Raw genomic sequence first — 22,136 nt, 5'->3', positions numbered from 1 at the left:
ACTCTCGTTCTGTGTGTATCAAACAAAAAAAACCCGTGTGGCACTTCTGAGCACCACCTGTTTTGCTAGCTTAACAAGGTTTGTCCTCAGACTCAGAGTGACCCTGGATAGAGGGCAACTCAACACAGCTGTAAACTTACGACTTTTATACTTTATACTGGGAGCATTTGGGCACAGTAAAAACCTAATAACTGTCTCGTTTGGCTGCTGCCTGCTGTCCAATCCAGCGTGTGTTGAAGCGAGCTGACTGGAACGTCAAAGGCAGCTTGTTCAGCAGTTGTTTGATAATTTGTTATTAAAGACTTTTGAAAAGGATTTGAATTGCTCTTTTATTATAACTTCTTAACATGTCTGTGTTTGTAATTTTCCTGTCGTTTGGGCTGAAACACAAGAAAACACATCGGCTGCTGTCATGTGATGCAGATGCTTCATCAAATATGGTTGTTTGAGCTGTAGACTGGCAGTTTTTTGGAATGCATTTTTCACAGCGGACCTGTATGAGGTTTCTCTTAAAACAATTTTGGATCCTTTACAGCAAATCAAATCTATAATGATAGTAACATTTAAGTACTGGTGATTAAAATGTGGGTACATCTGTCGGAAGTACAACAGAGAGCTAACACAAATAAGACTGAGCAAATGAAGCTTACTTGGTGCCATACAGTCGGTTCCCCAGCCCAGCAGAAAATTACAATCTGATGATGGAAATGGGCCACCAGTACAAACTGACATAACAAGAATTTAACACTATCAGAGTAGAACTTGAAAGAATATCAGATTCAAAACTCAAAAGAAGTTTAGGAACATTATCTAAACTATTTTATAGAATATGTGGACACCAATGGAGGAATCCCAGCTAGAAGATGTGCCTGGTATGAAAATATGAGGGGAAAAATGAGAGTTTTCACAAACCCCAAGTGCAACTTTTCAACAGAGAAAACATTCAGTGTTTCAGCAAGTCTGTGTCATAGACATATTATGACGTCTCCAATGACATCCAGCCATCCAGCCATCCATTCTCTTCTGCTTATCCTTTTTAGGGTCATGGGGGGGTGGGGGTGGAGTCTATCCCAGCTCTCTTAGAGCGAGAGGCATGGCACACCCTGGACAGGTTGTCTGTCACAGGCCTAACACATACAGACAAACAACCAGTTGCACTCACATTCACACCTATGGGTGATTTAGAGTTTCCAGTTAACCTATCCCCACTCTCTGACACTGATGCTCAAAGTTGGGGTTTATAAAAATCATGCAGAATCCAAATCCACAGATTTGGCTTCAGATTGTGAGATTTGGAATTCTGCATATAAAACTGATTTGGTTACAGTTAAAAATGCTGGAAAAATAACACACAAAAAAATGAAAACTTTGAGTGCCCGTGACTTGAAAATCTTTCATCGTGTCAAGGTAAATTTTTGCATGGCTTCATTAAATTTTGATTGACTTTTCATGGCAGGACCCTGACCCTGTAGGCTAGAGCTCGCCCATTACCAACACTGGTACAGTTTCTTCACTTCAAGGAAAGGTGAAAATGGTTCCATTACAGGAAATTTCATGACCTCAGGTTAAAATAGTCTGTGCTTTATCCATCCATGGTGATGATGGCAATCCCTGACTTTTCCATTACCTTGAAGAAACAGTCTTTTTTTCTTTTTGAATTCTTACTATAATCTCCACAATGAAATGCACAATACCCTTCTCCCACAGTGTAATCAGAGTATCTGATTTTGAAGTTTCTTTGAATGAAAAATGTTGTGTATGTCTGTTTTTTCCTCTTATGTTTTGTTTTGGGATGCATTAAGTTAAATTTAGTTAACCGTTTGATCTGCTGACATGAACAGTCTGTTACTGTGCCTGCTTTATCTTATTCCTCGTCATTGCTGAGCTTTTTCCCTGTTCTATCTTGTATACAGTGTAGCGTCACTACACCATACACTTTTTAGACTTGGAGTTTTCAAACTGTAAATTCTAGCCTCAAGTAAATGAGTCAGCCTGCTGATCTGGATTATTGACTTTCTAGGACTGCTGAAAAGAAAATGTGAACAATCTGTACTCAAGTCTGCTCGTCTTGTCTTTGTGCTATTTTTAGTTTATGCACTTCAGGGGGCTGGAGGCTGACATATGTCACCTCTAGACTGATGTCGTCACATTTTTTATGATACATTTTATTTAAAACAAACCTAGTGCATTACTAAATGTATATTGCCCATGACTGGCTTTCCGCCTGCTGTCTATTTGATAAAAATGCATTTGACTGCATAAATGTAACTTAATCTTAGACTTACTGAAACATCATAATCTTCCATGTCTTCCAACATAATGTTCCAATTTTCCATGTTGTTTACAGATTAATAATTCAGACATGCTTTTTGATCGTTTTCAGTGACCACTCTATTCTCTTCTGTGTTTGGAATATTAAAATCCAACATCTTCCAATATGCATGAGGCAGAGTTAAAAATATGAATCTTGATATTTTAGTTGCTGAAATTATGGCAATAGACTGGAATAAGTCTGAAGATGCAAGGAAATTGCTGATAATCATGATTTCTGGTGAGTTAAAAGTGCAATATTCTTTCAGAGACACCAGCAGATTTCCCTAACATGTGTTATATGTAGTTATATTTCTTACTAAGATAATATGAAAATGCAGTTTAAAAGTAATGTTGTTTTATTGTCACAAAAAGTTGTGGAAAACTTGTTTATGCTCCAATCAGCACACTTGGGTCTGTTTGTGCTGCTCCAATCAGGTACTGCCAACAGGGTAACAAGTTGCAGAGTGCCCGCTGGTGGACCAACTGTGCAATATCAACACATAATGTGTTTGAAGGGTGTTTCTCCCTCTCGTTTTTTCATGCATCAGCTGTTAAACACTGATATATCAGCAGATGGCTAATATTAATCAGGCCCTAATCCTTATCCATTGGCCTGTCATTAGCCCTAGTTTTCAATTACTATTTTTCTTTTTTGTGCTTAATCTTTTTTTTTCTACAAATAAGGACTATATTAATTGGACTGTGGTGTAATTTTCTGTGGCTTGCTGTGCAGTTAACTGTAAAAACAAACCTTTGGAGAAGTAAGTGCTTTCAACAATATCAGCATTTTATTTTTGCACTAATTAGCAGGTTTCTGTGAGTGTGGATGCACTTTTATAGCTATGTTAGCTAGCACAAATGAATAGTTTGGTTCATCCAAATATGTCTCCAAAACACCAAAATAGTAATGGTTAATATTCCAAGCCACTTGAGGTTTCAAAGCACCCTAAATGAGTCAATCGAGGAACATGGGATCATGTCATGGTGGATGCATCCATCGTTTATAAATACAGTTTGTATTTATTAAAACCTCCTTTTAGTTCAATCATCATATGTACTTAACTGTGTGACTAGGACTTTGGTGGAACTGAACTGATTGTTTTTTTAGTACTTCAGAATTTCAGTTTTTGACTTTAAACTGACTGGATATCACTTGTGGCTGATGTGTTAGGTAGTTCGGTTTGTATGGCGGAGAGCCCTCCTGTGTATGACCTTACTGATTTTACTGTTAGTTATTTTTGTGTTATTAGGCTGTTTAATTAATTAGCATCATTATTTATGCATGTAATTTTTGTTTTTGTTATTGTTTAAATGATTTTTAATTTTTAATAAGTTTTGCGTCTGAGGACCCTGTTTAAAAAATTACATGGTGCATCTCAAAGGGGTTTTTCCTCTAATTAAATTTTGAAATAAAACCTCAGTGCAGGAAAAACCTGTTTATTTACTCAAGAAAAAACATTTATGGTTCAGTTATCACATTAAGATTCTTTAACTGGGGATTTTGTGATGATTTTTTACTCAGTTTAGCACAAAAATACTGGCAATTGCTGTAGTCACATCACTTAAAGTGGTTTTAAATCTGCGCGTTATTATGTTAAAGTAAGAAAGATTTTCTTGGACTCAACACAGAGGGGTGGATCTTTCAGTTTCTGCAGCATAGAGACACTATATTAAGCATTAAGGGAATTGACAATCATGAACAGTGTTGCTGAGAAAGGTGTCACATGGAATTATTTATCTATAACATTATTGTTTCTTTGGCACATCTAAAAGAGGGAAAATTTAGGAGATCTTTCAAATTTTTGGACCAATATTCTGTCATTACCTTTTCACCTGTTTGATTTTGGAGGCAGAAGAAAAAGACTCACTTCTAAAAGAATCCTGAATAAAAATATGGATACCAGGAACTGAGTGTGTATGACAAATGTTTTGCCACGACCTCCAGTCACAAAGTGGACTTTCAGACATGCCCTCTTTTACATATCAGAGCCGTATTTGAATGACTATGAGAACTAGCTGCGTCTGATCTCTTAACTTTGACATATCAGAGGCCTGAACTGCATGCCATCGTGTTAACTGATAGGCAGACACAAAATGTCAACTATACGTGGCTCCGGTATTTAATCAGCTCTGCTTCTAATTTGCAGTATGATTAAAAAAATCCTCTGTGATGCATTTTTGTAATTCCCAATCCAGGAGTGGGGGCAGCTGCTGCACAAACATATTGACTCTTCTGTCAGTGACAACAGCAAAGAAAGTCTGGTAAACTTCATTAGGTGCTGACAGTGCGCGTTATCAGTGCACCAAATCTTTTGCTCATATGGCAAAACATAACACGCCCAGCGTGGTTGTCTCTCTCTCTGTCTCCCTCTCATGGGAATGTCCAGTATCCTTCTAGGGGCAAATCTCAACCCAGCAGTCATGTTATGGAGACAGTAAGCCAAAACAAAGTAGGCAAGTACATTTACCCACCTATCTTTCCTGTGATGATGATTTGCGAATTGCATGTGCCATGCATCAGGTCAGCTATATGAGTGGCCAATAAATGTTCCTATCTGGGCCGTTGATTGTTTTTTTTTAGAAGGAGGGCAGGAAAACCGCCATGTTTAGCATGTCACGTTCTTGCAGAGCGCTCAGTCTCCTCCTCCTTATAAAATGTCTCTGCCAGAAAACAGCAACATTAAAAGGACGTGAGGAGCATAAAAGTGACCTGCGTCTGAATGGCAGAAAACTGTCACATTATCAAGTGATGAAAGCGGCAGGATTACGTATCTCATGTCTGAATAGGGCATATGTCCCTCCAGAGATCAGAGCGATGATACCTCACCATGAAAATGGAGTTGGAGTTCAAATCTTTTGATGGCGTGAATAGAAGTAAATTCTCAAAGTATCAATGGACACCCAGGGGGCATACCTACGGTGTTATGCACAGATATTTGCACTTTCATCAGAAAACTATTAAAAAAAAACCTAATTTCCCATGTCGAGGAGGAACTGTTTGTACTTGTTTCTGTCAAGAAAAGAAATGCTTTCAAAATTTAGGCTCTTTTATCTATTATTGATTTGCTTAAAGTCATCCATGGTGTTATGTATTCTCATGTAGTCAGCTGTTGCTTTGTGTTTTTTCGCCTCAGTCAGAGGCCTCTCTTCTCTCCAATTTGTACAAACATGGCACCTAAGAGACTTCCTGGAGCACCAACTCTGTTTTTATTGATTCTGCTGTTGATTCTTTTGTGTTATTCAAGCCGTGTGGAGGGCAGTGCAGCTCTGAAAGTCCTGCACAAAAATAATTATTGCTTTAATTATGTAACTGTAAAACAAACAATAAATCTGCAAAGGGGGAGGGGGGTGATTGCTTTTTAATAAAAAACACTGTTTGATTTAAGCAGTTAGCGTAATTTAATGCTAACAACCCAGTGCAGCAGTTTTTCAAAAGTCCACTTCTTACCTTGAAGATACAAACACGCTGATTTGATAAATATGTGAGCAAAAGCATTATCAGCAATTGGTTTCCCAATCCAAAACACATTTGCATACTAATACATGCTCATAAAATATAACATGGTAATCAAATGTCTGGGAGTATGACACTGCCCGATTGATTCTGCCCTCCTGATGATGTGGTGTATTAAAAAGAAATGGTCAGTGAAGCAGCCGAGATGCATCTCGGTAAATACGATGAAGTTTTTAAGGCATCATCAAATAAAATGATGCTGTTACTTTCCTGAAAATCTTGGAGATGCTGTAATTTTTACCAGCTTTCCCCATGAATAGGACCTTGATCACTCCATGATTTAGTGTGTCACGTCCAGTCAGTTTTCATTCCTTTTCCTCCCTCAACACGATCTTGTTGAGAACTCTGCCAGGCAGCAGGATGCACAGGCCAAAAATATTCCCAATACAGCCACAGATCATCCAAAATATATTACGCCAGGTATAATGCTCCCTTCTGCGCCGGTGACAGGTGCTGTCTCAGCCAGACAGTGCATCTGGTGATGTGGGAATATTTGAAGCCTCTGTCGCCTTCTGCCAAGTGTAGTTTTTAACAGCAATGAGCAGCACATCAAAAACCATATGCTGACCAGGCTCTCGTGCTCAAACACGCATGATCAGGGATTGATTTCATGTCGGAGTCTGTCATCAAATGTATTATTTCACATCACAATATTTCAGATGCCGAATGTGTAACGTTGCAGGTTTCAGCTGTCCATCGCATTCAAACACACACTAGATCTTCTCTATGTATAAAACAGAAGTGCGCACATCACTCTGCAATATCACTTCATTGTCCAATGACTCAAAATTGTGTCACCTTACATAATTACATTACTCCTGAGGTTTGCTTGGTTATTTGCTCTTATGTAAGAGCTTTGATTGGCTATGATTAAAAAACAGTCTCCAAAGTATAATTTCACAACAAAGATGAAGTCTTTTGTTTTTTCAGTACGTTCTGTGTCCTTAATGATGGATTCAATCCTTATGTTTGTAATTTTCTAATATCTGCTCGTTCCTTTAAGGTGCCTTATGTATTCAGACTCACCCTTGGTCAGGTCATATCTTTTCCCCTTTTTGGTCTTAAAGAAACCTCGTGTGCGGTTTTGGCAGCGTGCGTTTGATCATGTTTCTGGAGACTGCACTCATAAAGCCCCTTAAAATCACACTCCAGCCTCCGTGCTTCTCTGTAGGCACTAAGAATTCAGTTTGGTAGTCCCGATTAGGTTCACGTCAAACATGTGGGACTCCACATCAGCAAAATTAATTTATCTTTGTCATATCTGATCAAAGAATGCATTCATCAGATGTCTCTTCGTGTTCTTAAGCAAAATTTTATCTTGGAGTTTGTTGCCAAAGAGTAAGCTAGAGTTTGGGTTTGTTTCCTTGGATGCATCCATAGATGTTGACATTATGCAGCGTCCTTCACGCTGTCTGAGCTGCCACAAACTGATTTCCAGTGAAAACCCATGTGCCAAATCTGAAGCACATTCCCATCTGTTTTCAGAGCTTGTGCAAGTATTACAGTGTTTATGGTGACATTTTGGGAAAACGGCCACTACTGCTCTGATTAGAAGTACTGTGGCTTCTTCGGCACAGTTCGCTCCAGAAGTTTTCGAACAGTGACAGTTGAGATGTGAAATCTAGAAGAACCTGCCCAGAAAAAATGTCCTTGGACAGATGAAACCAAGACCAGAATGATGAAAAGAGAAAATCACGGAGAAGGAATCAAACAGCTCATGATCCAAAGCATAATGCATCATCTGTCAAACATGGTGGAAGTAATGTTAGGGCATTGCCATGTATGGATGTCAGTTGTATCAGGTTAACAAGCAGCTACTGAAGGTGGGCTGCAGTAAAGGCCGAGCAAAGCATCTTAAGGGAGGAAACATATTTTTGCACAAACCTTTTTTTTGCACAAACCTTTGAGGGGAAACACTGGACCTACGAGAAGTCAGAAAACAATTAAGCATAACATTCAGCCAATAAAATACATTTTTCTTTTTAGAAATGTAAATTAAAAAATGCAATGCGATCGTAATGTTTCTGTTTTTGTAAAACATTTGAAAATTAATTGATAACAAAAATAATTATATTTTAGCATTAAAAATATTGTTTTGATTCAGAGTTTCTGTTAAGCACTGTATTTGATATTGAGAAACTAAGAACTGGATCAGGTTCATGTTGATAAGATTACTATCATGATTTTTAAAGAGAAGTGATTCTGACCTGGAGCTTGTAAAATTTGCAGCACATTTAGACCATGATGAGTGCCTCTGACCGGGGGCATGGAAGCGAAAAGAATAAGCTGCCTGGATCATTTTCATCATTTTGTAGCGATAAACAAAACCTTTGATTTTTAAATGCCGTTACAGCACATACGCACACCTGCCAAGTCAGTCCCAAATTATCCCCAAATCAAATAACTGGAAAAACTATTGGAGAGTGCATGTTCTGCCAAGGTCAATGCTCTCAAGTTTGGAAATTCAGGAATAGGGAGTCAGATTCATACCACAAGGTAGGGATTTCTACCTTTACCAAGGCCCTACCTGTACACTAAGTTTATTTACATTGATCCTGTTAGGTTATGATTAATCTTGCTTGCAAAAATACTTCTACGACAGTACTGATTACACATCTGTGTCTCGGCTCTGTCATTCGTCCGCAGATAATCACTAAACAACATTCTACATGCATGAATCTGCTCTGCTGAAATCAGTCACTTTCTCAACTTTGTACAGAGTAATGTTCTTTAGACATTACGGCATTCTGCGGATTAATAAATGTCTTTGCTTTCATTAATAATGGATCGTGTAATAGATTGGCGCACTTGTCATGCATGAAAACGAGAGCACGTTTGTTTTTTGGTTAAAAATTAAAGCGTGAATTTATTCCATCATTACATCAGATTGTCTAACAAGGCAATGATTGTCTACAACTGTCCTGTGTCATTTTAATGTTTCAGGTCCTTTTCAATAATTGATATCTAGAAAAAAATCTCATTGTATATTCATAAGAGCGGGCCAGTCCCAGCTCAGCACGCTGCGCAGTGTTCTTGTAACCCTGCTGTTCTTACAGTTTTGGGTCAGACACACTTTTTACATGCTCATTTTAATTAATTAACTTTGACTGGTAGCTGCTTCAGACATATGCAAAGAATTCTTACATGTAAACTAATTAGTTCTGGAACTAAAAAACCAAACCAAAACAATCACAGCTCAGACTTCATACATCCCAAATACAGAATCCTAGATGAGAGTTAGCGTTACCTTATAATAAGTCCTCTCTCCATCTTTCAGACAGCATCGAGCCTCAAAGACTACATTTCTGCACCTTGGCACACTTTCATAATAACTTTATTTTCCCTTTCTTTCCTCCCTCTTCTTGTCTCACCTTTTGCCTTTTAGTCTCCTCCATAGGGGCTGCGTCTTTCTTACCTGTCTCTTTCTTGACACGGTGCTGCACAGAAACACAAATGCCCTCAAAGTCAAACTCACACAGCATATAGTCATAGCCACAAACACAGTAACAAAGAGAACAAGTGCAGGCCCCTTATGAATTAGACAGCATGTCCTTTTTGGTGTTTGGCATTGTGCTTGTTTTTCATATTTATCAGCAATGAAATATAAATGACAGAAGTCATGCAGAGTTAACATATACCACATATATCCGCACATACAACATTGATATAAAAAAAAGAGGACTAAAAGAATTGGCTGAAAGTCTGCCCCGCTAACAGATGAACACACATTTCTCAGAGTTACTGAAATTTTGATGTGGGATAAGGCTGTTGGGCTGTTAAAAGACTGCGTCTAGAGGGGAGCAGGGAGCCGTTTTTATCGAGGACAAGCAGGAAGGCACTTGGAACTCGTGTCAATGTTAAACAAATAAAAGTGTGATATTTCAAACAAGCTCTTTCCACCATATTCTGCCATCAAATCAAGACAGCAAACATTTTTGTTTTGCAATTTAGTGTCTGGTGGGTGGATAATGATACACGCCGTGCTTTAGCAAACGCACGACAACCCCTGGAAAAATGAACCGCGGCAATCGAAGGTCAGGAGAATCACATCGAAATGTGTAATTTGAAAGAAAAGATGTATTAAGATTATTCACAGGTGATGCACGGCACCTGTGGAAATGTGAAACCATTTTTTAAATGATCCTGTGTCATCTAAGTGTTGTGCTGTGCACTTAAATGTGTTTTTTTGTTCTGGGATGATTTTGATTTAATTCAGTAATTTTTAGTTTAATTTGTTTTCCTGACCATTTTCTCTGAGATTTATAAAATGTAAGATTGTAAAATATGAAATTTCTCTATGAATAAATGACTATGATTTTACTGACAGCTTTACTTTAGATCGGGTGTCAAACATACAGCCCTACAAGTCAGAACCATCTCACCAAAGGGTCCAATGCAGCCCACTCAATGACTTTGGAAAACCTGAATATTTTAAATAAGAGAGCATAAATTGTGGACCTTTTATTGTAATTTCAGCAGTTTTTACAGTCTTCTTGCTGACAAAGACATAACACTGAGACTGCCTTAGTAAAAATGACAGCTTTTTTAAAAAGATAAACTTAGTTAAAATTAGATAACAAAAACATGTCTTTTTTCACCATGTACAATAGAATTTTTGTAAAAGGAGACATTTTCTGTGAATTCACAGGTAAATTGTGTTGTTTAATTACAGGATAAAGTCCTGTTTTTCTTTTTTTCTAACAGTATAAACCCGATTAGCCTGATTTCATACAGCAGCATTTCTTTATAATATGGAAAAAATAAGACCAGTATCATGCTTACAATTACACTGTTAACCCCTCAGCCATAAGGAGCTGATGGGGCATTGTTGTCATTCTTTGTCAGGCTGCCAAGAGGGGGGTGTGAACAACTGACAATTAACTTGAGAAAAACTCACTCAGGATTTTCAACTTGATACCAAAGGTGTATTTACAAAAATCTTTGGACTGAATCTCAGTGTCCTTGACCTTAAGATCAAGGTCAGAGATCAAGTGTTTTTAAAAAATAATGTAATCACATAGGATTATCTTATACCATAGCTGCATCTGCTAGGATGGTGATGGGTAGCTGTGGCAGCCAAATAAATTTTTAATTCAGACATCTCAGGGACTGAATCTGTAGTTAAACTTTGTAACACTGAAAGTTGGAGCTCTTTTTTTATGCATGTTATTAAGCAATAGCTGTAATGGTCCAGCCTACTTAAGATGAAACTGGAGTACATGCAGTCTATGAAGTTAAATGAGATTTTCACCCCTGCTTCAGATGTTTCTGTTCTTCAAACACGACCATGTGAAAGGAGTCTGATTGTGCTCATTCATTCTTCAGCTCAAAGAACCTGAGCTATCGACAGCCATACTCACTTACAAAATCGAGAAGGCGTTTCATTATAGATAATAATGTCTGACCCTAAGTTAGACATTCTGTGGTGAGTGACAGAAGATACTTGGATTAAATGTACAGGTTCCCCTTGAATGTGGACTTGGTCTTTTGGGGGGCTCTTTAGTCTTTATTGAGGTTGAACAGTGTAGAGAAGACAGGAAAGCAGGGAGAGACTGGGAAAACATGAACGTAGATTTGAAACCAAACCTCTGCAATAGCCTTAAAGCATGTGGGTCAACCTGGTGCACTATATCCATGCTTATGGATTTGATGTTTGACTTTTCTATGATGTTAATTTAAAAAAGGAACAAGAAGAATTTTCAGTTCCTCTTAACCAATAATGTCACAAACCCTTCCATGCTGCTTTAACTGTATAATAAGAACCTTCATTAAGATGGACACAGCTATACTACACGGACAAAAGCACTGGGACACCTACACATTACACTAACAGGAGCTGCTCAGCCATGGAAAAACATGCCATGAAGCTCCCGGGACACACAGTGATTGCGCTGATGTTAACACCAGAGAAAGATTGGAGGTCTGCAGTTATTTATTCAGCAGAGCATATGTGACTTTTTCACACTTTTTATGGACTTTAGCACTTTAACTTTATGCAATCTTCCACTTTGTGGTCTGTGCTGCTGTGGATCCTTCCACTTTGCAATAGAACCAGTTATAGTTAGTCGTGGAATATCTAGGAGGGAAGAAATTTCACAGACTAGCACACCTGAATTCAGTGGGAGCGACCCAGTCTTTCACAGATGTTTGTAAAACCAGACTGCGTGACTGGGCGCTGTGACAATGGGACTGAGAACACCTGAATTCAAAGACTGAAACTTGGCCTTCATTTGATTCTAACTACACACCCATGAAGTTTTGCACTTCATTGTGTTGACAGTGTCTGTGCACATACAAATAGACAGAATGACTTGACACCTGCCGAACTCCTGAAACCTGCTCTCATGGTAGCGTCTGCTGATTTGTGTCTGTAAAAACATTTTGCAGAGAATATACACACATACAAACATACGTACAAAAAAATGAAAACAAGACCAGCCACACCACATTAACACTGCATTCAAATTTATTAGGACGCATATCTAGTCTGTTGAAGTAATTGTAAAATTGGCTGGGTGCACTTACAAGTACTATAAGGACTGTTTTTAATTGAAAATGACATGCTCAGTCCCCCGATGAAAGCCCAAGAAGCTGAGAGCTGCCAACATGCCTCGGAGCATTCAGTGACGCTGACTGGTTTGTTTTGTGCTGCTTGAAGTTTGCATTTTAAGGTCTTTGTAAGAGCCCAGAGCATTGATTAACAGCTCTATTGAAAATCTGCACAATGTTCGACTGCTTCTTCCTTTCTGTTTTCACAAAAGATGCAGCATGTGGATGTGTGGACCACTTAGAGTTGTTTGGCTTATAATTACTCTTGAAATGCATTAACTGATTCCATGTTTTAAAGCAAACGACCCACCACTAGAAGCACCAGCCCGTCAGTGTCATTTCCAGTTGACAAACTGATATGCTGATTCACCATGTCTGCATGCTGACTTTCTGTGCTTGGAGGCGCATTGATCTCACCCACCTGTTATTTATCTTGCTTGCTCTTTGAGGATAAACTGGCTGAAATGCATCATCTCCTTTTTGGAGCAGCTTGACCTCAGCGCTTTTCCTCCAACTGGCAGAATCAGCTAATCATTCTGCACAAAATCATCCTTTAATAAATGACCGAACAAATCTGAGAGGTGGGCAGAGATTCAAAAGGTCTGGAAGCAGGCTAAGCTGCACCTCATTACTAGGTTATTGTCGAGGATGCAGCCCAAGTAATTAAAAGGCAAACTACTGATTCTCCTCCTGTCTGATCCTGATCTCCACAATATAGGTTTGCTCCTGTTACCCGACGGATTCTTGTTCCATTTAACTCATTCAGTAATATCTGCAGATTTTCTCTTTATGTTGGCCGTCTGTTTCCCTTTGTTTGCAGTATTTATGTTGAGCTAAAGCAACTAGCCGCTGGCTGTAGGTTCTTACTTATCTGCTTCTTTGTGTCGGAAATGAATGGAGAGATTTAATTGGTTGCCAACAGATGGGGTAAAACCTACATAAAGGAAAGGCATAGCTGCAAAGTATCAAATACTTTTGATGTATATTATCACAATTAAAATGACATATCTGATGTAGATAATTCCAGCATCACCATTAAGCGCTCAGTGCCATGAATGTCAGCTGCAAGTGCTGTATTTCTAGTGACTTTTTTAAAATATCGCTTTTATCAGCTAAAATTGATTTAAATGCTAAATGACAGACGGATGAATGTTAAGCTGTCAGTCTCATTTTTCATACCCATTAAATGTAGTGTGTAGTGTTTGAGAGCGTGTGTGTCTAAGTGTGCGCGCGCGTGTGTGTGTGTGTGTGTGTGTGTGTGTGTGTGTGTGTGCCTAGTTTCAATATTTACTTGCCTTGCTATAAATTTCATTCAAAAAACACTTTCCCTCTTTAAGCATTCAGGTTTCTCACGATACTTGAACCTGCAAACAAGCAGATTATGGGCAAATACTGCAGTCTTACGGTGCTAAATTCAGCTGTCTGTCTACAAATTGTCTCTTAGGAGTCCTTAACAAATCAGAAACATGCACACGCATTGATTTATTTACTGTCTGTGCAGCAGTGAAAAAAAGAAGAAACATCCATTGAACGATATTCACCCCTTCCAGCCATTTCCTTTCTGTAAATCTGACATTGATACCTAATGATAGTGCTTGCCACTTGTTTACCTGCATTAGACCAACTCCACACCACGTCTGACATGTTTACAGCAGCCAGCGTGCCCGAGATGTTGGGTGACTTCGTGCAGTTCTGCTCCCATCAGTCACACATTAGTGTCTCTGCCTTGCCGAGGTCTGTGTAAACATCACAGGCTACAGTTGCGCTGTGTCCAAACTCAGTAATCTATATTAGGGTGACAGTGCACTGGCTCAGTTAAAAGACAAGACTGTAAATGACTCAAGACATTTGCTGATTCACACTGATTCAAAGTTACTTCTGAAAGGTAGAATTTAATGCATATATATATATATATATATATATATATACTGTATATATACTGTATATATAAATGTATATACGTGTGTATAAAAAGGCAAGCTCAGAGTTTTTTTTCTTTTTCAAGGATTCCACACCTTTTAAAACATTTTCCTGAAATATGCCCCTGAAGACGTCACACTGCCATCTGCAAGTTTTTTCCAACTGAGACACAGTTTAGCACAGACTGGCTGGTAATGTGACGAGCATGGTTAGCTTCTCACAGTAGTATTGCAGCCAAATAAAACTTAGAAACAATAAAGGTGGGTGGCCAACTCTTCTTTTAACTTCTGTGCACTATAATCTTTCCAAACGCTGAACTGCTCTCTTCAACAGAGACATGGACTCCTTTTTCTTCATCCTTCTCATATATGTATGCATTATGCACTGGCTGCCAGTTTCTTAAGACAACGCTGCTAACATTGCCAGTCTCGTCAAGTCATAAGCAAGTATGAAAGCCGACATCAGTGCAAGTTTACTTGGCGTGCGTGTTATTTATCGACCGGGTGCATCGGCCTGGAAGCGCAGTTTGAGATGCAGCTTGTGTGCATCCAGTGAAGTGTGCCTCTCTTCTTAATGCAAATGCAATTAGCATTTAAGGGACTGCGCAGACATCAGAGGGAGGGTGCACATTTTGTGGTCGACTACACATTCTGGTACATTTATTAAGGCTCGCCCAATAGTCAGGGGTCAGTGTTGGGAGGATGATTCTCAGATTTGAAATGAGCTGTTAAAGGAAGGTTGTGCAGAGTAGCAGGATGGAAAGCTGAGATCATTAAAGCTGAACTTGAACTTGACACTAGAGCTAATTCGAGCAAAGCCACTGTGGAGATTGTGATGTTGATCTTGATCTAAGCTGCCGTGGCTTTTATTTCCCCAAACATTTTATGTTCCGAGTGACTCCTGCCTCACATGCTCCAGTAATTTTCTAACTTAGCGTTTAATCAAGACCTCAGTAAATGGTTCGGAAAGTTAAAAACTTCCTTTAATGGGGGACCTTTATTTCAGTATCAGCACATTTTTATTTGCTTTTCTAGGCTTGATTTCTTTCTTGATTTATCACCCCTCTGCATCCTAGTTTCACTGTTGAGGTGCATCTTTGGAGATCTCGTTTACAGGCGGAAAGCACCTAAAGACAGTCCCAGTTACTGATAATTAGCTTCTGCTTTAGAAAATCAGACGCTAATTTCATGCAGATTGCCAGTTCAAATATGCACATAAATCTGGCCCTGACACTAATATTTTAGAACCGGGTATTACAGGGATTAACATACCAAACTGAAAAATATATATATTTTTTATGATAAAAAAAGAAGCTTTTTTTTTTACCACTCACACTAGAAAGAGGGTGGTGATATTTTAGTTTGGAAGTTGTTGTCCTGTGCTACCACCGGGGCTGTGCATATCAAAAGAAATGCTAATATGTTTTAAGTTATTGAACCCTGAGAGTGCGGAGAACAGCCTACCGGTTTGATATAATGCAAAAAACCCTGCGTTTGTGCTCCCGTTAATGTGCAGTTTAACGTTTTCTCTCGCTAAAGAAACTCACCCTTAAGCAAAAGTAGATTTAATAGCGATCGCTGCTACATGCTTTCTCAGGAAAAGGGCAACACATTTCCCAGGTGCTTCTGTACCAATACCATTGAGAACAATATTATTGCTACAGCATGATGAAGAGGAGCACTAAAGAGGCCTGTTTTACTGATTTGTTATTGGACTAATTTTCTTCCTCCCTCTCTAAGCTCTCCACTGCAGCTACATTGTTGCTGACCACCGATTTGATCATACTCGAAATCTGACTGTATAATACAATGTTGAGCTCTTACACTGCACTGAACACTTGACATAGGATGGCTGTGCCTAAGGCGGTAGAGAAGGCGCTAATCAGGAGGTTGGCGGTAGGGGTTTCGATCACTGGCACTTCCAGTCTCTGAGCACGATGCTGAATTCCAAATAGCCCTGATGGATCCATCAGCGTGTCAGTGTGATAGATGAGGGTTTCATGTGTGTGAATAGATAGATTTGAGTGGTTAGTCAGGTTAGTAGGGTGCATATAAATGCCTGTCAGCTTTACGCATATGACAGCAGATCGTTAGTTAGAAAAATAGCAAGACAAATTTGATCAACTCTAACACGAAGCAGCATTTCCACACGCACAATTCAGATTTGTATGACAGATGCCTAAAAGAGAATCTCCACCAAAAACTGTTTGCATATTTGTGCAAATGACTTTTGTCACTTAAATTCCGTCAGTGACTGGCTAAGCTTAATCTGTTACAAGAGGCCTCTGAAGGTTTAAGGAGAGATATCGAGTGGAATACCACTTTAAGGTATTTTGGGGAAACAGCCGTATAACCAAGAGCATAATTTGTGTTGTCATGTAGAGGCACTATGTAGGTCTGCTTCATTGGCGATGAATGAAAGGATGAAATTGTGGACTGATAGATTTAAGCAATTACGCCCACATGAGCTTGATTTTAATAGGAGTTGGGGCTAACATTGTTGAACCACAAAATGTGCTTATATCCGAGGAAAATCACTCTGGGTTGTGTTACAGCGTGCACGCAGACATCCTCTGATTCACTGTCACTGAAGCTGCGGCTTGAGGGGCCCGTTAATGCGAGATCCTGCTCGAACATTGGGTGTGTTGTCTCGATTTTTGACAGATACATCATTTTCACAAATCTAGATTCAAGTTCAGCTACGAAAACAACATTTTTTGTTCTTTTAGACGAGGCTTATTTTCTGCTTGGAGCCAAACTTGTTCAATTTAGAAAGCATGTTTAATAATCACAAATGAAAAAGCTCCTTGCAGTCTGTTCCACTGCAGTAAATCAGTCACTGGGGGAAAAAATAAAAATTCCTTTTCATAGTCATTTTTTTAAAGAGTGAACACCAATTTTTGTTGGCAGAGAATTATCTCACTGAACATTTTACTTCATTAAGATCTTGCTTGGCCCTCATCTGTCAACATTAGCATGAATGCTAACAGTTATCCCTCATGACACATCACAGGAGTCAGTGGATGTGATTTTAAGCACAAATGCAAATCCTCCAAGACAGCGTGAGCACTCAGTGACCCAAAGTTTTCCAGCTACGTTGACCGTTTTGAAAACTGCGGTGCAGCACACTCTGACTCCCAGTTATGTTAGCTCTGATGCTAACTCCAGGGAAAGTTAGTGTAATCTTGTCCCATTGGTTGGAGCTGACACTAATTCCCTGGGACAGGAGTGTAGCGGTGTGTGATTTAGCGGCGTATGCTAAGTGCTGCTGGAGCTCCGGGCTAGTATGTGGGCACCAGGGCAGAGAGAGCAAGCTGGGAAAGTACTGCCTTCACTAACTGGCCTGATTAGACCGGGTGTGAGATGACATGGATCAGATACACATACTAACCCAGCTGGAAAGACAGATTGGGAAAAATTAAATAAAAAGAAAAAACAACATGAGTGCATTAAGAGAAAATGAACAGATACGGATGATTAGGAGAAATGGGTGGAAAGTTAAAAACCAAGAGAGGGGAAAATGAAGAGATAAAAAGACAGTAGGTTAATTTTGTGGACGTGATGTTTCCTCCTGGGGTGTTTTTCAGCTCTGCTGGACTGTGGCGGTGTAAGAAATTGGCTGAGATGCAACGTAGCATTTGCATCATGGTTTCATTAGCTCTCATTCAGCCCAAGGCATTTCACACTGCATTTCCTCTACTCATCTGCTTCTCTTAGATCTGCTCGTATTACAGAAAAAAGAAGGTAATACAGAGTAAGCTGAAACAGGGAGCAGGAGCTTGTCTCAGACTAGAATTTGGTTAGGATATAGAGCTAAAGAGCGTTTTCATCTCAGCAAATGTTACTGATTGATGCAGACACTTGTGTGGGCCTTTAGCACTTTGGTTTCCCCTCATATCCCCCACCCCAGGAATGAGGTAAAATCAGATTATTTATTTCGGGGTTATTTTATCTGTTAATAGCTGGCACTTTGCTGTGAATACTGCCTGAAGGCATAGACTGTGTTCAAATAAAAGCAGACAGTGGAAGGGAGATTTGGGGCATCTCATGAAGGCCGATTAGCGGTTAGTTAGGTTTAGCCCTGGTCTCCATGCGTTTGCCCACTTTGACACTGAAAGAAGTTATTTTTGAACACTAGAGGACAAAAAGAGGATGATGGGCTTCTAGTCGCAGTCATTTCCTATCATGTAATCTTTGGTTTTGCACTTGAGATTAATCATTAAATGCATCTGAGTCACACTGCGTTTAGATAAATAAAACCCAGTCTGTGAGAAAGCTTTGATATCACTTCTGTGCCTTTTGAAGACACGTGAATACACTGCCAAAATTTATCCTGCCTAATAGAGAGTAAAGTACTGTAGATTTGAACATGTTCTTGTTTTTTTATGACTCAAAATCATTCTTTATATTAAAATAGTAAATATTTCACTTTTTGTGGCGGAAACTGTGTGACTTGTTGGTTATTTTACTTAAAAAGTCTTGGCTATAGACTTTATAACCTCCAGGATTATTATTTTAAGATTTAAGATGTTCATAAAATATGAATATACAGGTATTTTCTTACCTTGACAGTGCACGGTGCTGCATCTCTCATCTGCACCTGTGACAGGCTGCTGATAACAGGCAGAATTTGTCAAGGTAAAGAAATATTGTTACAGGCTCAGTATATGAGCCCCGCCATCATTTCAGGAGTAAAATGTTCTGTTACTGGTTCTTATTTGTATTGATGTGTGTGTGTGTCTGTGTTTTACAGGGTATAATGGGTGTAGTGGGCTGGATGTTGCTCCTACTTTCCCATATGATGGCGCCTGTGGCATCCCAAAAGCCCCCAGGGCTCAGCGTGGGCGTGATCATGGGCCAGACGCGCACCGTTATCGACCAGGATCTCCGACCACCTCGGCGCCCCGAAGATGCGCTCGATGTTTCCGTGGTCACGCTGAAGATGAACCAAACAGACCCAAAGTCTGTGATTACACAGGTGAGAAACGCATTGGCATTCACCAAGCATTACACACACGAATGCATCGCCTGCCACAAACTGATGCAGGAGTTTGTTTTACTTTGTCCCAAGGTGTGTGAGCTTCTTTCTCGCACTCGTCTCCATGGCATCGTGTTTGCTGATGGCACCGATCAGGAGGCCATTGCCCAGATCCTTGACTTCCTGTCCGTTCAAACTCAACTTCCAGTCCTGGGAGTCCACGGAGGCTCCTCTATGATTATGGCTGACAAGGTGAGTGACCTGACGCAGTGTTTCGAGGACACACATGCAAGGCGGACTGCTTTGCATACATCAGTGTTTGTTTTTTGGAAGTGAAAATAAGGACCCCCATTAAGTTTTGTTTTCCAGATGTTTGTGGCACTGATTGATGTGAAAATGCAATATAGTCCACTTGGTTTCCAATATGAAAAACGATAAGCTCCATGCGTTACACATGTGAATTGCATGTTCTCAGCTGGTAGGTACATGAGTGGAAAAATCATTTGCTTCCAGTGAGTTTCTTTGGGGATGCCTCTTTGAGGTTGTTTGTCTTATAAATGAATGCTCTAGATGAGAAAATAATACACCGGGAGGTTTCTGAATGATGTGTGTGCTATCAACAGCTCCATCAGATTAGTGTTTGTTTAAGTTGAAAGTGGAAATGCTGCTGTCAAAGTTAAACAGAATTTTAATTGCTCTGAATTGATGGCTGCTATCACCCGAAGTAATTTTATGTTAATTAGGCTTTTAAAAGGTTACAAAGTGCACATTTAGAAGTGAGGTGTTTGTAAGGTCAGAAGAAGCCTTTGCATGGAGCACGCTGCATCCTCTGGTACATCGTTTTTATTTTAGCAGGATTGTTTAAATATGTAATAATGCATTTTCTGCTTTGTCTAGAACTGGGCTATGCAAAGCCTAACCCCCCACCCCCAAAGAAAACCAAAAGAAAGAACAAGAAAAAATTATGTCTAGTGCTCAGTGGGATGCAAGAAAAAACAAAAACAACAAAAAAACAGATTTCTAGTTTTAAAAGAAAAAAAAGGAGATATCCTTTAAGAACGGGTATTTGTGTGTGTGTGTGTGTGTGTGTGTGTGTGTGTTTGGTTTGGTGCGGTGCTCAGTGCAAAGTTAAGGATGTACATTGCTTTCTAAGCTGAATTCTCTCTCTGGTGCTGGCTCTGTAGACCTCGCTGACTGACAGACAGACAGACAAACACAACTGGTTCTTTAGCTTTTAAATCTCTCAGGGCACAGCAGCCAAAACACAGGAACCAATAACTGCCGCAGTACAGCAGCCTTTTGAAGTGCTCCTTGACGGGGGATGCAGTGCGCGAGCGTGCGCGAGAGAAAAAGACAAGAAAGAACGATAACAGAGATGAGGAGTGAGGTAAAGGAGACAGAACTGGCTTGAAGGTGAGGGGGTCTGTGGTTGTAACGTGAAGGTCAGCAGTTTGGACTCCCCACTGAGCTTATAACGATGGGGAAATAAATAAATAACATTTTTCTCGCTCTCAATCGCTGCCGTTAATGTTCCATTAAACAGGGTACTTAGCCCCCGACTGCTCTAATTGAACAGCTCGGTGGCCAAAAGTACAAGAGTGCGGTCATTTCTGGCAGCTCCCAGGTGTAAAAGTGAGTGTGTATGGCCTGTAACTAACCAGCTCCTCCACAACAGCTCCTGCAGGGTTTACCTGTAAATAACAAAGACTCCACGCCTGGTTTAAATTGGGGCGAAACCATCCCACTAGCAGGCAGGTATGGAAGCACAGTGAATCAGCAGATCATCGAAAATTCTCAGACATGCAGTTGCTCGAGTTCACATCTACCTTGTCAGATCAGAAATGTAGGGAAAGGACATGAGAGGGCACGAGTGAACCTCCTTGTGCGTGTTAAAGTTTCCTGTAGACGCGATTGGGACTATAGGTTTTCATTAGCTATTGATATATCGTCAACAACTCACTTCAGTATTGCTGTCATTGCACAGACATGAGCTTTACTGACTCACCGACTCGTACGCCCTCCAGAGTGAATACACTTGTTATATTGACAGCGGAGGTAAACAGTGAACCAGCAGCCTGCACTCACTACAGATGAATAACGACCAGAGTTGCCACCATAGCTAGGATTATGCACTTGAATTGGAAGGACTCAGGTGACTGTAATCTGCAGTCACCTGAAATGTAGTCGTGATATTTTACACACTGTACCTTTAACAAGAGATGCGTATATTTTAAAGGGGAGACATGATCACCTCTTTGAGATAAGAGGTTTTTTATTGCATATTTGCAGATAAGGCGAGCCACATAAAAACTGCTACAATGCACATCGCATGATAATAACAAGATGTGGCGGCTAGTCATAGATAACTATTATTTTCTTTGGGAGGCAGATATGCTATGTAAAAGGCCTCTTTACACATTCGTGAATGGATACTGTTACTGTTCAGAATCTTAATAAATAGATACAAATACATTCAATTCAATTCAATTCAATTTTATTTATATAGCACCAAATCACAATAAAAGTCGCCTCAAGGCGCTTCATAGATACAGAGAAAAACCCAACAATCATATGACCCCCTATGAGCAAGCACTTTGGCGACAGTGGGAAGGAAAAACTCCCTTTTAACAGGAAGAAACCTCCGGCAGAACCAGGCTCAGGGAGGGGCGGCCATCTGCTGCGACCGGTTGGGGTGAGAGAAGGAAGACAGGATAAAAGACATGCTGTGGAAGAGAGACAGAGGTTAATAACAGATATGATTCAATGCCGAGAGGTCTATTAATACATAGTGAGTGAGAAAGGTGACTGGAAAGGAAAAACTCAATGCATCATGGGAATCCCCCGGCAGCCTACGTCTATTGCA

The 22,136-nt window shown here is 39.8% G+C and overlaps 1 protein-coding gene across 1 annotated transcript in view; it reads left to right on the top strand.

The window, feature by feature from the left end:
* The window catches only part of grin2ab (glutamate receptor, ionotropic, N-methyl D-aspartate 2A, b), a 112,123-nt gene that overhangs the window by 8,821 nt on the left and 81,166 nt on the right, over positions 1–22,136 (top strand). Inside the window, exons 3-4 of the mRNA XM_084931850.1 lie at positions 19,049–19,273; positions 19,367–19,525. Coding sequence (XP_084787976.1) covers positions 19,049–19,273; positions 19,367–19,525 — 384 coding nt within the window. The remainder of the gene's footprint in view (positions 1–19,048; positions 19,274–19,366; positions 19,526–22,136) is intronic.

This window comes from Perissodus microlepis, chromosome 6 (assembly GCF_051167445.1).
Source record: "Perissodus microlepis isolate ML-2025 ecotype Zambia chromosome 6, ASM5116744v1, whole genome shotgun sequence".
Classification (NCBI taxonomy): domain Eukaryota; kingdom Metazoa; phylum Chordata; class Actinopteri; order Cichliformes; family Cichlidae; genus Perissodus; species Perissodus microlepis.
The sequence above is the reverse complement of the archived record's forward strand: the minus strand, read 5'-3'. Positions and strand labels throughout refer to the sequence as shown.